General features: G+C 42.2%; 1 protein-coding gene across 2 annotated transcripts in view; it reads left to right on the top strand.

Annotated features, from left to right (window-relative positions):
* Nucleotides 1-4,042: 4,042 nt before the first annotated feature.
* The window catches only part of LOC120913168 (NACHT, LRR and PYD domains-containing protein 1b allele 3-like), a 32,083-nt gene continuing 17,708 nt past the window's right edge, over nt 4,043-18,417 (top strand). Inside the window, exons 1-3 of one of the 2 annotated variants that reach the window (XM_040322909.1) lie at nt 4,043-4,098; nt 4,409-4,461; nt 17,655-17,758. In XM_040322909.1, the coding sequence (XP_040178843.1) occupies nt 17,657-17,758 (102 nt within the window). In that variant the 5' untranslated portion in view covers nt 4,043-4,098; nt 4,409-4,461; nt 17,655-17,656. Of the gene's footprint in view, nt 4,126-4,408; nt 4,462-17,654; nt 17,759-18,417 lie in introns of both variants that reach the window. The other variant, XM_040322908.1, reaches the window with a different exon arrangement.

Raw genomic sequence — 18,417 nt, 5'->3', positions numbered from 1 at the left:
TTAATTTGCATAGATTTCCTCTGTTTGGCTATGAGGCAGGAAGTGGAGGGAAATCTCTGCAATGGGACAGGGATGTTAAAAAATAATCCAAAATGAAAAAAAAAAGTGTTGCCTATAGTTCTACTTTAAGCACAAATTTCTGATAATTTTATAAAGAGGACTAAGAAGATATAACTATCCCAATGGTGCAGCAGAAAACATAGCACAGTGAGGAAGATTTGTGGTCCAGGCTGATAGAACAGTCAAAATTAGAAGCAGCGACCCCGCAGTGTGGCCACTTTACGGGGGCGCTAGACTAATTTACCTCTTAACCCAGTCCGCCCCATAAGACTTAGCAACCAGCTATGTGGGGTTGCAAAATAAAAAGGAAAATTTGTAGTAAATATTTAAAAGTAAACTTAATAAAAAATCAAAATCAAAAACACTTATGCCCTGTACACACGAGTGGAATTTCCGTCGGAAAAAGCTTGGATGGTTTTTCCAACGGAATTCCGCTCAAGCTTGGCTTGCATACACAAGGTCACACAAAGGTTCTCTGTACTTTCGACCGTCAAGAGCGTGGTGATGTACAAGACATATGACAAGCCGAGATCAATGAACTTCAATAGACAGTTCGGCTCTTCTGCTTGATTCTGAGCATGCGTTTTTTTTTTGCGTGTCGGAATTGCATACAGACGAACTGAATTTCCGATTGGTATTTTTGTCCGTTGGAAAAATACAGAACCTGCTCTCAATCTTTTGCTGGCGGAACTTACGATGAAGCATACACGCGGTCGGAATTTCCGGCCAAAAGCTCACATCGGACTTTTGCTGATGAAATTTCCGATCATGTGTACGCGGCATGACACCACCCCCCAAAACAGAAAGCATTGTAAAAAAAAAATATAACACAAAATATATAAATTGTAAAAAAAAATTGTAAAAAAAAAAAATACAAATAAAAAACTAAGAAAAACAAAAAGCGGCGCCCTCTAAGCGTAGTATGGAGTTTAATAAGGACAAACAACAACAATTCATATAAGAGGTTACTCACAAAGATACAGAAATTACGGGTATTGGAATAATGGTGTCATCTGAGACTGGCATCTGGAGTGTGAAGACTCTGCTGATAAGATCTTCTCGCAGGCTTCAGGCAGCTTCCACTGCGCCGAATGTGGCGTCTCTGCCTGCCTGCCTCCCCTAATAACAGTGCTGTAATACCATCCAGGGACCCCCAGAGATACCGCCCTCGGCCCCCACTGTGTGGATTCACCATCACGCTGCCTGAAGCCTGCGAGAAGATCTTATCAGCAGAGTCTTTACACTCCAGATGCCAGTCTCAGATGACACCATTATTCCAATACCCGTAATTTCTGTATCTTTGTGAGTAACCTCTTATATGAATTGTTGTTGTTTGTCCTTATTAAACTCCATACTACGCTTAGAGGGCGCCGCTTTTTGTTTTTCTTATTGTTGTTTCAGAACTACTTCTTCTTGACAGCTGGCAGCCCTCCAAGCAAGAGTGTATATTTAATTTAAAACAATTTGTGCTACTGTCTCATGAATTTTCCAATGGACTGAATTTTTATCACAAATAACTTTAATCATTTTTTAAAACTTTTTTAAAACTTTTTTAATCCTCCAGTTTACTAACTTTGATTATATATTTTTAATCAACTCTCTCATGGACAGCTGAATTTGATCACAGCCCCCCCCCCCCCCCTAAAATCCTCTCCATGTTCATTTTTTAATCTTTTCAGCTTTCACATGAGTTTCACCATTTTTTCCCTTTCCTTAAATGTGTATTCCCATCTCCTACATTTCATTTTTGTGAGCGCTTGATTTTATTTGTTTTTTGACAAATAAAAAACTACTGACCAGTGGCGGTTCGTCCATAGAGAGCGCTGGAGCGCCGCCCCCTCTGGCTCTCACCGCCACTGAGTCTAATAACATAGATTCATGCATTGCACGAATCTATGTTATTGTCGCCGCTGCCGCTGTTCTATTCAAATGGTCGGCACTCATGTCCGGCCATCTGAATAACGGCAGCTGGTTGGCTCTGATAGGCTTTTCCGAGTACAGCCCTCGGGTACCAGAAGCTTATACAAGGAACGCACTAGGGATGCGCTCCTTGTATAAGACTGACAGGCGTCTCAGCCAATCAGGTTGGCCGGTTCTGGCTACCGGTAACCTGATTGGCTGAGACGCCTGTCAGTCATCGAGGGCGGTAAAAGACATCGAGGGACGTGGATGGCTGACTCCAGTAAAGGTAAGTGTCGGGCGGGGGGGGGAGGGGCACTTGACAGGGCACAGCGGCGACATCAATGGGCACAGTGGGGACAATGGGCACAGTAGGGACAATTAAAGGGCACAGCGGTGACAATTAAAGGGCACAGTGGTGACAATTAAAGGGCACAGTGGTGACAATTGATGGCACAGTGGCTGTGTTTGATGCCATGGCACAGTGGCTGCGTTTGATGGCATGGCACAGTGGTGACAATTGATGGCACAGTGGCTGCGTTTGATGGCATGGCACAGTGGCTGCGTTTAATTGCATGGCGCAGTGGTGCGAATTGATGGCACAGTGGTGGCGTTTGATGGCATGGCACAGTGGCTGCGTTTGATGGCATGGCACAGTGGTGACAATTGATGGCACAGTGGCTGCGTTTGATGGCATGGTACAGTGGTGACAATTGATGGCACAGTGGCTGCATTTGATGGCATGGCACAGTGGTGACAATTGATGGCACAGTGGTGCGAATTGATGGCACAGTGGCTGCGTTTGATGGCATGGCACAGTGGTGACAATTGATGGCACAGTGGCTGAGTTTGATGGCATGGCACAGTGGTGACAATTGATGGCACAGTGGCTGCATTTGATGGGCACAGTGAGGCTGCATTTTTTTTTTAGTTTGCGCCCCCCCAAACATTTTGAGCACCAGCCGCCACTGCTACTGACACCGCCCACTCCTTATCAGTGCCACCTCTTTTTTCAACCTGTAGTCGTTTTAAAAAAACACATGTTCAATAAAATTAGCAGCTGACAATATCAGCTTCATGCAGAATGGAGATAAACAAATACTAATTATGGGCCAGATTCATGTAGATTTACGACGGCGTAACGTATCCCGTTTACGTTATGCCGCCGCAAGTTTTCGGCGTAAGTGCTTGATTCACAAAGCACTTGCGTGTAAACTTTCAGCGGCGTAGCGTAAAGCCGTCCGGCGCAAGCCCGCCTAATTCAAATGGGGAGTGTACCATTTAAATTAGGCGCGTTCCCGCGCCGAACGTTCTGCGCATGCTCCGCTTGAAAATTTTCCGCCGTGCTTTGCGCAAAATAACTGCGCCCCAACGTGTTTTTTGAACGGCGACGTGTGTAATGTACTTTCGTATTCCCGGACGTCTTACGCAAAAAAAAAAATGTTTTAATTCGACGCGGGAACGACGGCCATACTTTAACATGGATGGTGTCATTTTACACCATCTAAATAGCACTCTTAACTTCACGACGGGAAAAAACGACGTAAGAGAATGCGACGAACGCGCGTACCTTCGTGGATCGCCGTAAACAGCTCATTTGCATACCTGACGCTGGAAAACGACGCAAACTCCACCCAGCGGCCGCCGGAAAATTACACCTAAGATCCGAAGGCGTACGAAGCCGTACGCCTGTCAGATCTTTGCCAAAAGCCGTCGTATCTTGGTTTGAGGATTCCAAATCAAGATACGACGGGGCACATTTTAAAATACGCCGGCGCATCAGTAGATACGCCGGCGTATTTCTGCTGTGAATCTGGCCCTATATACTTTTTTTTCAGCCTAACAATGTAACTGTGTAGCCAGACTTTCTCCACAATTTAAAAGCCATCTAGACACAAGGTTTAGGGAGGTGTCTTGTAGGACTTTTCTTTTCTTTATGGAGATTGGATAATCCAGCAGACTAGTAGTGCACACTGCACAGACACTGTATTATGAAACCTGCTCAGCTGGAACAGGGGCGGAGCCATGCTACTCCTCCTACCTCCATCAGCCTATGAAAATCCAGCTTGATTGACAATAGAATGTAATGTGATATTGAAGGATGTGGCTTTAGCTGAGACCTCATTACCACCCACGCAGGTAACATATCTGGTCTTCCTTCTATCTGTAAGTATTTTTATAAGATATTTTGTACTCTTCACACTTGTGAGCCCCCTTCTCTTCTTACTTCCTCTATACTACTTACTTAGGGGTATCTTTATTCTATAATTACTCTGTATTGTGAGTATTTCTGTGGCTGCTTCATTACATACTCAACACTCAACATGGACTTTCAACTTTCACTTCCTCCTTCTCTTCTTTGGTGTAAAGTCTGACACTGAAGTAATTATATTTTACCTGTTATATCATTTTATATGTATCATTATTATTTGTCTTTATTTTTTTACAGGGGTTTCAGTGATTGTGTAACCATTAAAGGACAATCCCAATTCTTGTGAAAAGGTGAGCTTTTTTGTTGTATTTTGTTTTTATCTGGAATAGCCTTCTATTATATATAAATTTCATATTATTAAGCAGATGTTAAAAATCAGTTGCCATTGTTTACAATCTCTTTTTATTACATTTTATATACATTTTACAAATACATTTAAAAAAACATATATCTCTATACACTCATATATCTTATTTTATAGTTTTACATTTTCCCTGTTCTCGTCACTTAGGATCTTGATTAATATTCGTGGGATCTCATTCCCTTTATTTTTTTAACTTTGTTATTTCCCCAGGATTTCGTTGTAATTCCCTCTCACCCTTACATTCATCCACCACATATTCGGAACACCAAAACAAAAAAATTATAATACTTTATTTTTTTACTTAAAGCGGGAGTTCACCCATTTATAAATTTTTTTTTTTCTCCCCTTAGCTTCCTGCTCGTTCGGTCTAGGGGAATCGGCTATTTGTATTAAAATATGAGCAGTACTTACCCGTTTTCGAGCTGCATCTTCTTCCATCGCTTCCGGGTATGGGTCTTCGGGAGCGGGCGTTCCTTCTTGATTGACATTCTTCCGAGAGGCTTCCGACGGTCGCATCCATCGCGTCACTCGTAGCCGAAAGAAGCCGAACGTCGGTGCGGCTCTATACTGCGCCTGCGCACCGACGTTCGGCTTCTTTCGGAAAATCGTGACGCGATGGATGCGACCGTCGGAAGCCTCTCGGAAGACTGTCAATCAAGAAGGAACGCCCATTCCCGCAGCCCATACCCGGAAGCGACGGAGAGGATGCATCTCGTAAACGGGTAAGTACTGCTCATATTTTAAAACAAATAGCCGATTCCCCTAGTAAAAACGAGCAGGAATCTAAGGGGGAAAAGTGCCCTCTAAGGGTGAACCCCCGCTTTAAGGTTAACCCTCCCTTCCATTTCTTCCTCCCTCCTTCCTTAAAGGGGTTGTAAAGGAATTTTTCTTTCCTTAAATGTCTTCCTTTTCCTTAGCGCAGTCCTCCTTCACTTACCTCATCCTTCCATTTTGTTTTTAAATGTCCTGTTTTCTTCTGAGAAATCCTCACTTCCTGTTCTTCTGTCTGTAACTCCACACAGTAATGCGAGGCTTTCTCCCTGGTGTGGAGAAAGCCTCTTGAAGGGGGAGGAGGCGAGCAGGAGGGTCAGGACACTCTCCACGTTGCAGATAGAGAAAGGAGCAGTGTGTTAGTGGGCGTCCTGACCCTCCTGCTCGCCCCCTCCCCCCTCAAGAGGCTTTCTCCACACCAGGAAGAAAGCCTCGCATTACGGAGTTTATTATAAAATGCAGGGCTGCTGTTAGAAATCTCGGGGGCCCCGTACAGCCTACCAGGGTCCCCCCATGTATAAAAAAAATATTTTCACTAAAAATACACTAAAAACATTATTAGTGGACACAAACAGAGAACCTGTGGAAATGAGCCATTTTATAAAAGAACAGGGAGGGGGATCGGTGCAGGAGAAAAAATTACAGGAACAATGCCCTGTGTCTATGTCTCTCCCTTCAGCAGCTGAAAGCTGGGGGGAGGGAGAGAAACTCTATTTTATCTGCTGCAGAGAGCCGCACAGGACACCTTTCTGTAATTGCCCAACCACACTGATTCCTCCTGCTGTTCAGGCCCCTCTGTGTGCCGGGGCCCCCTACAGGAGGGCTGGTGGTCCCCCCCTATCAGCGGCCCTGATAAAGTGGACCAAAATTGTATACAATTTTAAAATATAAGATAGGCAAAAAAAAATAAAACGATCAAACTGCAGTATTCACACACACACACACACTATTTATTTGTACCTTTCATGATGAGAAATGTCAGTAAAATCCCCAACATATCTTGCGTCTTAAATTCCATGGCATATACTTTGATATATACAGTATACCAATATATGATCATTCACAGGCATTCAGAAGTTAATGATGCCCGACGGCCAACCTATTCTGTGCCTAAAGGCTGCAGTAAGCATTCTCTGTTGGAAAATTCATGTTCACTGTCTCATAACAATATCAGCTTCCTGCAGGCATGTCAAATAATGATGTAGAAATACTAATTATAGGCAGCGGTAAAATAATTACCACTTACAATAAAACGTATATCTTTTAATTAACAGTTGCCAAAAAGTTGCTTATAGGTCAAAATGGTAGAGTTCCAATAATACATCTTTTTTTTTTTTTTTTTTATAAATGTTTATTTATTTTGCTATAAAAATCTGTATACGTGCAAGTAGTAGTGTCCAAAAAAGTTCAATAACACATATTCTTAATTTTTTTAAATTAACTGTTTAGTCATTTATTTTATTAAAAATTTTTGTTAAAAAATACCCTTTATTTTCAGTGTCCTTGGGGCCAGATTCACAAAAGAGATACGACGGCGTATCTCCTGATACGCCGTCGTATCTCTGTTTCTATCTATGCGACTGATTCATAGAATCAGTTACGCATAGATATCCATAAGATCCGACAGGTGCAATTGTTTTACACTGTCGGATCTTAGGATGCAGTACCGCGGCTGCCGCTGGGGGGAGTTTGCGTCGTAAACCAGCGTCGGGTATGCAAATTAGGAGTTACGGCGATTCACGACGGATTTTCGCGTTCGCTACGTCGCCGCTAGTCTAGTTTCCCGTCGCAAAGTTAGTCGTTATTTGACCTGCCTTAACTTTACACAGCAATCGTATTGCTGTATAAAGTATGGCCGTCGTTCCCGCGTCGAAATTTAAAAATGAACGTCGTTTGCGTAAGCCGTCCGGGAATGCGGAATTACGCTACGCTCGTCGCCATTCGAAAAAATTACGTCACTGCGCGCAAAGCACGCCGGGAATTGCGAAACGGAGCATGCGCAGTAGGTCCGGCGCGGGAGTGCGCCTAATTTAAAATGTCACACGCCCATTTGAATTGGCCCGCCTTGCGCCGGACGTATTTACGGATACACCGCCGCAAGTTTCCAGGTAAGTGCTTTGTGGATCGGGCACTAAAACTGGAAACTTGCGGCGGTGTATCGTAAACGGGTTACGTTGCACGGCCGCAAATGTATGTGAATCTGGCCCCTTGTGTTTATATTCAGTATCTATCTATCTATCTATCTATCTATCTATCTATCTATCTATCTATCTATCTATCTATATGCTATTAAGTGGAGGAGAACCGCACCCGGTTTGTAGTAAGTGCCAGCAAACAGGTCTTCCCACCGACCTTACATATACAAATAAAGTTCAAGATCAAAATCATTTTTTATTTTTCAAGTATCTTCAAGAAAGGTTACATACCAAAAAATATTCAAAATTGTTCAGACAAAGATTTCCGTTTTGGGCTTACATGCTCACACCCTTCCTCAGATCAGTCAGAACACATGTGTTTTTAAAGGCTTACGAACATCATCACATATGGAATCAATTACATGGTTAATTGCTTGGTAATACAATTAAATTCCTACATTCATTATTTATTTCACACCATTGATACAAAAAAAGTTAATCAAGCTGATCTTGTGATCAGCTTGATTAACTTTCTTTGTATCTATGGTGTGAAATCATTATTCCCTCAGGAGCCATCCTAATGTCAATCTGAAAAACATATATGTTTGAAAAAGAAAACCTTTAAAAAGATTGAAAAAAATAATGATAATAATAAAAAAATGTGTAAAAAAATATATATATATAAAGAAAACATAAATTCATATGAATAAATATAAATATAAATCTGTATTTAAGATGTATATTTATTTATATGAATTTATGTTTTCTTTATATTTTTTTTACACATTTTTTTTTATTTATTATTATTATCATTATTTTTTCAATCTTTTTTCATTTTTACTTTCTCATACATATATGTTTTTCAGATTGACATTAGGATGGCTCCTGAGGGAATAATGAGATTGTGATCAGCTTGAGTAACCCTTTTTGCATCTATGGTGTGAAATAAATAATTATTGTAGGGATTTGATTGTATTAATGAGCAATTAAGCATGTAATTGATTCCATATGTGATGATGCTCGTAAGTCTTTAAAAACACATGACTTTGATGAAATTGTTAGATGTGTTCTGACTGATCTGAGGAAGGGCGTGAGCATGTAAGCCCGAAACGGAAATCTTTGTGTAGCGCTACCCCCTAAGCAGCCGCTAGTTTAATGATGGGATCGGCATATTAAGTTACCTTGATATGGACTGAGGGTGCAAATAGAACACAAAGTAATGAGCGAAGGTCCAGACCGTGAATAAAAGGGTTTTCCAATGCTTTATTTTCTAGGCCAACACGGCCAACATCAACATCAATTGGGAAGAACAAGGTTGATGAAAAGAGAGAGAGAAAACCTTGCAGGTTCAGGCCTGGATATTATTGGAGCAGTCCTGCTCTATGTAGTACTAATTTGTAACTCGTCGCCACTCTAGCCAGAGTGGGTGAAGTGCCCCCGGACAGACCCCTCTCACAAGCCTGGCAGCTGAAGCGTCACTTAGGATTTTCTGGGAGGAACAGGTCTCTCTCACAGGCCTGGCCCTAAGGCCTCTGCCACAGGCCAATTACTTTAAGTAAGCTAAGTGAATGGACGGGGCGAATCCTCCCAGGGAAATTTAGCATATGTCACTGGATGACAGCAAAGCGTACCTGTCAGCATTCCGGTCACCAGATCCCCGATTGGTTCGTTCAAGCCCTGTTGGATAACCTGCCTCCGGGTTCTCCTCAAGCCGACTCCCCAATCGCACGGCACCCAGCCTGGGATCCTTTCAATAGAACGGGGAACGCAGCAAATCACTGGGGTCCCCTTTTACCTCCAGATGAGGTTCTGTGTAGCCTGCAACTTTGGCCAGGTGGGCCACGCCGGCGGGGTCCATGGATGCGCGTACCCTGAAGGTGGATGCCGCACCTGGAACTGGGACCCCGCGAAGATTTTAGAACACATGACACCTGTCACAGGTATACTCTCCCCCAGCATGCCCCGCGAGGGTAAAACTCCTCTAATTGGCTGCTGGGGACAACTTGCTCTGCCAGAACCCCTCTGGCGCCAACTGCAGGCCAGGGATGGTATCACATGCCTGGAGTACAGACTGACCCAGTGGACATTTCTGGAATGACAGAAGTCTCAATTTAGATAAATTGTGAATGGGAGCAAAATAACTCTTCCATTCCCCACTAACTTTAGCGTAGTGCCCATACTGAAAGTAAGGGGGCGCTACATTTGTCTGAACAATTTTGAATATTTTTTGGTATGTAACCTTTCTCTTTTTTTTTAATATAAATTCTTTATTTTTAAGTTTTTCTTTTCTTTCACAAAGATAATAGTAATAATACAGCCTTTAAATGCAATACATCTTATTCAACTGTTATAATTATGTTACTCTTGCATGGGGAGCTGCGGTGGCTCAACGCGATTGGCACTGCGCTGATAAGCCATTCACCTCTGCAGCTAGGGGTTCGGATCCCGGTCTCAGCTACATGTGAATTGAGTTTGGTGGTCTCAGCCCGGCTCCCGGTGGGTGTGCTATGCGAGGTAAGCCTGCGCTTAGTATGCCCTTCCCCCTCCCACAAAAACCACCACACTTACACGCACTTGAAATTGGGTTAACATGCACGCACTTTGACCATGTGGTCTCTAAAAAGAGAGGCGAAGGACTAACGGGGCTGGTTGAGCGGGCAAATCCTCTCACTCCCTGGCAGATTGCCTCTGGGGGAGGCCTGCCTACTCCCAACTCCTGCAGTCCGGCTCCTCTCTTGAGTACACGCACATAATACACTTTAAAAAAAAAAAAAAAAAGAGTAAAAGATGAGTTAAGGAAAAAAAAATAAAAAATGTTACTCTTGCATGCACATTCATTACACTTTACCAAAACAGACAGCTTTTAAATTCTCCTGCCTCTGACTCCTCCTTTGTCGTATTAAACATTATCTTATGGTAATCTGCTCTAGTACCATATTTTGTTTTTTATTATCCTCTCCTTCCTAAAAAGAAGTTTAAATAAAAAAAAACAAAAAAAAACAAAAAAAACAACCCCTAGCAGTATAGATCTAGAACAGTATGTAACCTTTCTTGAAGATACTTGAAAAATAAAAAAAATATTTTTAAGTGCAGCAACTCTTGAACTTTATTTGTGTGCATATACATACATATATATATATATATATATATATATATATATATATATATATATATATATATATATATATATATATATATATATATATATATATATATATATATATAAACACAATAAACACAAGGGTATTTTTTTAACAAACAAATATAAATAAAATAAATGAATAAACAGTTTAAGAAAAAATAAAGAAATATTTATGCCGGCGTAGCGTATCTTTTTTACGCTACGCCGAACCAACGCAGAGAGGCAAGCACAGTGGGCCAGATTCTCGTACAATTGCTGTGGCGCAACGTAACCCGTTTACGTTACACCGCCGCAAGTTTTCAGTGTAAGTGCCTGTTCCACAAAGCACTTACCTGTAAACTTGTGGCGGTGTATCGTAAACACGTCCGGCGCAAGCCCGCCCAATTCAAATGGGGCGTGTACCATTTAAATTAGACGTACTGCGCATGCTCAGTTTAGAAATTCCTGCCGTGCTTTGCGCGATGTGATGTAATTTTTTAGAACGGCGACGTGCGTAGCGTCCATTCCCGGACGTCTTACGCCAAAACAAAAAAAAATTGAAATTCGACCCGGGCACGACGGCCATACTTTAACATGGCTCGACTAAAGTTAAGCCATGTTAAAGCAGGTGTAACTTTGCGACGGAAAAAAATTACTAGCGACGACGTAACGAACACGAAAACCTTTGTGGATCGCCGTAAATCCTCATTTGCATACCCGACGCTGGAATACGACGCAAAATCCCCCCAGCGGCGGCCGAAGTATTGCATCCTAAGATCCGACGGTGTAAGTCAATTACACCTGTCGGATCTTAGGGCTATCTATGCGGAACTGATTCTATGAATCAGCCGCATAGATAGGACAAGAGATACGACGGTGTATCAGGAGATACGCCGTCGTATCTATTCTGTGAATCTGGCCCTAAATTCTCAAAGCACTCACTCCCAAATCTACGCTGGGTTCCCTCGGCATAAGCCGGCGTAGGTGGAAGTTGGCGTGAGCCATGCTAATGAGGTGTGACCCCATGTAAATGAAGGACTGAGCGTCATAAAGTTACGAATAACGTATGGCGCATGCGCCGTCCCGTGGACGTATTCCTAGTGCGCATGCTCAGAATCACATCAAAACTACTCCCTGAGATACGACGGATCACTTCCTGCGACGTGAACGTAACCTACGCCCAGCCCTATTCACGTACTACGTAAACGACGTAAAATACGACGGCTGTGTTCCCTGGTCCATACCTTTGCATGACTTGCGCCTCCTATATGGGGAATAACTTTACACCGGACGTACGACTTACGCAAACCGCGCATATTATGCGCCGGGCGCAAGTACGTTCGTGAATCGACGTATCTCCCTCATTTACATATTCGAATCGTAAATCAATGGGAGCGCCCCTTGCGGCCAGCGTAAATATGTGCCTAAGATACGACGACGTAGGAAAGTTACGTCGGTCGAATGAAGCCTATTTTCAGGCATATCTAGTTCTGTGGGCATGGCACACGGATACGACGGCGCATATTTACACTTATGCGACGTATCTCGAGATACGTTGGCGTAAGTGCTTTGTGAATCCGGGCCTGTGTGTTATTGAACTTTTTTGGACACTACTACTTGCACGTATACATTTTTTTTTTAGCAAAATCAATTAACTGCTGGTAATCTGCTTTAGTACTATATCTTGTTTTATTATCCTCCCCCTTCCCAAAAAGAAGTTTAAATAAAAAAAAAAAAAACCCTAGCAGTATAGATCTAGAACAGTATGAATCCTTTCTTGAAGATACTTGAAAAATAAAAAAAAGATTTTTAAGTGCAGCAACTCTTGAACTTTATTCGTGTATATATATATATATATATATATATATATATATATATATATATATATATATATATATACATACACACACTGAATTTAAACACAAGGATATTTTTTTTTTTAACAACTAAATAAAATAAATGAATAAACAGTTTAAAAAAAATAAAGAATATGTGTTATTGAATTTTTTTGGACACTACTATTTGCACGTATACAGGTTTTTACAGCAAAATAAATAAACCATTATAAAAAGATGTGTGTGTGTGTGTGTGTGTGTATATGTATTTATATATACAGTGGGGGTCGAAAGTTTGGGCACCCCAGGTAAAAATTTCTATTAATGTGCATAACGAAGCCAATGAAAGATGGAAACATCTCCAAAAGGCATCAAATTACAGATTAGACATTCTTATAATATGTCAAAAAAAGTTAGATTTTATTTCCATCATTTACACTTTCAAAATGACAGAAAACAAAAAAATGGCGTCTGCAAAAGTTTGGGCACCCTGCAGAGTTAATATCTTGTACTGCCCCCTTTGGCAAGTATCACAGCTTGTAAACGCTTTTTGTAGCCAGCCAAGAGTCTTTCAATTCTTGTTTGAGGGATCTTTGCCCATTCTTCCTTACAAAAGTCTTCCCTTTTTTTGAGATTTCTGGGCTGTCTGTCACGCACTGCTCTTTTAAGGTCTATCCATAGATTTTCATTTATGTTGAGGTCAGGAGATTGTGAAGGCCATGGCAAAACCTTGAGTTTACGCCTCTTGATGTAATCCCCCGTGGATTTTGATGTGTGTTTAGGATCATTATCCATTTGTAGAAGCCATCCTCTCTTTAACTTCAGCTTTTTCACAGATGGCATCAAGTTACCATCCAAAATTTGCTGAAACTTTATTGAATCCATTTTTCCTTCTACTGGTGAAATGTTCCCTGTGCCACTGGCTGCAATACAACCCCAAAGCATGATTGATCCACCCCCATGCTTCACAGTTGGACAGAGGTTCTTTTCATTAAATTCTGTGTCCTTTCTTCTCCAAACGTACCTTTGCTCATTCCGGCCAAAAAGTTATATTCTAACCTCATCAGTCCACAGAACTTGTTTCCAAAATGCATCAGGCTTGTCTATATGTTCATTTGCAAAGTTCAAACGCTGATTTTTGTGGTGACGATGTAGAAGAGGTTTTCTTCTGATGACTCTTCCATGAAGACCATATTTGTACAAGTATATCTTTATAGTGGAATAGTGTACCACAACTCCAGTGTCTGCCAGATCTTTCTGGAGGGATTGTGCAGTCAAACGTGGGTTTTGATTTGCTTTTCTCACAATCCTGCGAGCTGTTCTGTCTGATATTTTTCTTGGTCTTTCAGATCTTGCCTTTACTTCCACTGTTCCTGATGACTGCCATTTCTTAATTACATTCCAAACAGAGGATATTGACATCTGAAAACGCTTTGCTATGTTCTTAGGCTGCGTACACACGGTCGATCCATCCGATGAGAATGGTCCGACGGACCGTTTTCATTGGTTCACCGCTGAAGCAGACTGATGGTCTGATGTGCGTACACACCATCATTTCAAAAACCGATCAGGTCAGAACGCGGTGACGTAAAACACACGACGTGCTGAAAAAAACGAAGTTCAATGCTTCCAAGCATGCATCGACTTGATTCTGAGCATGCGTGGGTTTTTAACCGATGCTTTTGTGTACTAACCATCGGTTTGGACCTATCGGTCAGCGGTCCATCGATTCGATTTTAAAGCAAGTTCTCTAATTTTTGTCCGAAGGACAAAAGACCGATGGGGCGTACACACAGACGGTTTGGACCGATGAAACTGAACTTCGGTCCGTTTTCATCGGTTTGGACCGATGGTGTGTACGCAGCCTTATAGCCTTCTCCAGCTTTGTGAGCGGCAACTATTTTCACTTTCAGTTTTCTAGACAACTGCTTAGAAGAACCCATGGTGCTGATTGTTGGGGCAAGGTCAGATGAGTCTGGGCATTTAAAACCTTTGAGATTGACATCACCTGGTCTTCCCAGACGATGATTGAGAACAATCCATGACACTGGCAGGTCTCAGCTTTGCAAAGGGGGCAGTGCATGCTAGAAATTCTGCAGGGTGCCCAAACTTTTGCAGACGCCATTTTTTTTGTTTTCTGTCATTTTGAAAGTGCAAATGATGGAAATAAAATCTAACTTTTTTGGACATATTATAATAATGTCTAATCTGTAATTTGATGCCTTTTGTAGATTTCTCCATCTTTCCTTGGCTTCGTTATGCACATTAATACAAATTTTTACCTGGGGTGCCCAAACTTTCGACCCCCACTGTATATATATTATATCCTTTTAAGTGCAAGTGTCAGTGCCCAACAAAGTCCAATAATATTATATTTTTCTACTTTAAACAGTTTAATAGTCTGCTGTGCAAAACTTCTGTATGCAAGCAATTTAATCTGTGCTCAGATCTCTCACTATTTCCTCCCTCAATAAACTCACCAGAGGTGTTGACTTCTTACATAACATTGTTTTACCCATATCATCCAAAATATGTGGAGGGAGATATTTTCATTCAATCCATAGTATCCCAATCTTCCTCTTGTTCTCAAATGTTTTTGTAATATCAGTTAACCAGAAGAAGAGAGATACAACTTGCATTGTTTAGTTATTTTTAATAAAAAAAAAAAAATTTTTTAATTCAAACTCAAATTTAAAGTGGCTTACAAAGCACTGCATAGCTCATGCTTGATATAACTAGAGACCAAAACTAACATGCATCATATTCATATGTCATATTCACATTCCTATAGTGTTTTTAAAATGGTCATAAATGAATGCTTGTTTAAAAAATGGTCTTAACAAATTATAACTGTAAATTAAATTACTACAATCACAAAATCAAATGTTTTATATAGTATTTTTTTTTTTAAAAGTAATAAATTACGTTTATTCAAAGTAAAAAGAATACATGAGGCAAAAAGCTAAAAAAAAATACTAGGATAAGGATCCTTATAAAAAAAAAAGGTGAAAGATATTTTCAGCCGAGTGAATTGCGATTCACAGTCACATCAGTGAAAACAAAGGGCCAGATTCAGGTACATTTGCGGCGGTCTAACGTATCCCATTTACGTTACACCGCCACAAGCTTGATTCACAAAGCACTTGCCTGTAAACTTGCGGCGGCGTAGCGTAAATCCGCCCGGCGCAAGCCCGCCTAATTTAAATGGGGCGGAGACGATTTAAATTAGGCGCGTTCCCGCACCGAACGTACTGCGCATGCTCCGTCCCTAAAATTTCCCGACGTGCATTGCGCTAAATGACGTCGCAGGGACGTCATTGGTTTCGACGTTAACGTAAATGGCGTCCAGCGCCATTCACGGACGACTTACGCAACCGACGTTAAATTTCAAATTTCAAAGCGGAACGACGGCCATACTTAACATTGGCTAGACCGTCCTAGAGGGCAGCTTTATCTTTACGCCGCGTATCTCTACGGAAACGGCGTACATTTACTGCGACAGGGGAAAGTGTACGTTCGTGAATCGGCGTAACTAGTCATTTGCATATTCTACGCCGACCACAATGGAATCGCCACCTAGCGGCCGGCCTAGAATTGCAGCCTAAGATCCGACGGTGTAAGTCACTTACATCTGTCGGATCTTAGGGAGATCTATGCGTATCTCTTTTATGAATCTGGCCCAAAGGACCTTCATGGATTAAGCCCTCAGTGTTCCAAAAGTGTATTATGCATGCAGTGTATTTAATCGGGTATCAATTTATCCAATAAAAAATATGCATTGGGAAGTTGAAGTAAACATAGAAAGTTAGTTAAAAAAAAATAATTGATGCCCATTTACTTAAAAAAAAAACTGCGCTGGACTGATGGTCCGTCACGCCTACACACCATCGGTTAAAAAAACGATCGTGACGTAAAACACAACGACGTGCTGAAAAAAACGAAGTTCAATGCTTCCAAGCATGCGTCGACTTGATTCTGAGCATGCGTAGATTTTTAACTGATTTTTGTGCCTACTAACGATCGGTTTTGTCCTATCGGTTAGGAATCCATCGGTTAATTTTAAAACAAGTTGCCTTTTTTTATAACCGATAGCGCCCACACACGATCGGTTTTGACCGATGAAAACGGTCCATCAGACCATTCTCATCGGTTGAACCGATCGGGTGTACGCGGCATTTAGTTTCTAATAGACGTTTCTGTCATGTTTTAGGTCGTTGGTAAAAAAAAAAAATATTGCTCTGTTAGTAAATTTTCCATGTTTTTTCAGCAAAAAAAAGTCATGAGGGGTTGGCAACCCTGCTCGGAAGCCTTATGAGGTCAGGGATTGGACAGGGCAGTAACCATCAGACTTCTTCGGGAGATCTCTCACCCCTTATTAAGACCTCTCAGAATTCGAGACTTTCAGGTTCTTGGTACCCCACTGTGCTTTGGGGTTCCTCTTGCCAGTTGCTGCCGCACTACAGAACACAATGATAAATAGTGGCCAGCAGATTGAGCCACTGAAAGCCATGGGGTACCAGGCATCGGACACACTCACATGATTCAGATCCTGAGATTTCTTGAAGCAGCAATACTGTGCAGATTGGCAGCACGTGAAAGATATGCATGATTTCACTTCTTTTTGGGGGCACCTTTTCTTAAAGTTTATGTTACCCCAACATTTCATATTCCTAATATGTGCCTGCTGTACCATGTACTTTTGTTAAAACATATCCATTTCTCTTTGTATTGCTTCCTTTGTGTGAAATGCCTTGTGTTCCTGCCAGTCCCTCTCATTTCCTATTTCAAAAAGACCATGCTAGGTAGGCATGGGAGCTCATGCATCACAGAATGGTCAGTTTTCCAGCTGCGCTGGGAGCTCAGCCTGCCTGTCCTCCAGAGGTCAGACTTGTGCTGACATGCCCCTTCTGCCCAGCCATTCACTGCTCTTTTTCTGCGTCCTGCTTACTTACCCCCAATAGTCTCCAAGCTCTTTGTGCAGCTGAGAACAGAGATTATGTTATTACTTATATAAAAAAAAGGAGAAAAAATTGTATTTATAATGTTTTTAAACATGTACACAAATGTTTTGCCTTTCATTTTTATTTTAAACTGAATGGATTTTTTATTCCAGGATAGGGATTCACATATTCTTTATTATTCTAGCGACAGGCTCACCTAAATTTCCATTGCTTCATATACTGTAAAAGCAAATATTATATAAAAACATATTGTCCATTATCTGGTTTATTCCTCATGTAATTCTCTTTAACCATAGATATGAAACATTTGTTTCTTGAACCAAGCATCGATATACTTTCAGAAAAGATGGCACGTGTTGATTTGGATGGGACTACACCAGAGATCAGCACCCTCACAGAGGTAACACACGTCTAATTATCACTAACTAGCAGATGTTGGATTTAAGTAAAATTGTGTCATGCAAATTAACTTAAAAAGCTAAGGCTGTTTTGCCTTGGTGCATGTGGCCCTTTGGGCTTTGCAACCATTTATACCTTGGGGCCAGTGGCGACCGGCGGAATTTCCCCCGGTTGGTCGGTAGCACTTACCCCATCACCGGCGGCTTCCCCTGCTCATCGGCGGCTTCGCCTGCTCGTCTTCGGCTTCGCCTGATCGGCGGCTGCTTCCCCTGCTTGGTAGGGGCTTCCCCTGCTCATGGCGGCTTCCCCTGATCGGCGGTGGCTTCCCCTGATCGGCGGCTGGTTCCCCTGATCGGCGGCTGCTTCCCCTGCTCGATGGCGGCTTCCCCTGCTCGATGGCGGCTTCCCCTGCTGGGCAGCGGCTTCCCCTGCTCCTCGGCTGCTTCCTCTGCTCCTCGGCTGCTTCCTCTGCTCGGCGGCTGCTTCCTCTGCTCGGCGGCTGCTTCCCCTGCTTGGTGGGGGCTTCCCCTGCTCATGGCGGCTTCCTCTGCTCAATGGCGGCTTCCCCTGCTCGGCGGCTGCTTCCCCTGCTCGACGGCTGCTTACTCTGCTTGGTGGGGGCTTCCCCTGCTCATGGTGGCTTCCTCTGCTCGACGGCAA

Source organism: Rana temporaria, chromosome 9, assembly GCF_905171775.1.
Source record: "Rana temporaria chromosome 9, aRanTem1.1, whole genome shotgun sequence".
In the NCBI taxonomy this organism is placed as follows: Eukaryota; Metazoa; Chordata; class Amphibia; order Anura; family Ranidae; genus Rana; species Rana temporaria.
This window is presented reverse-complemented; position numbering and strand designations above follow the sequence as displayed.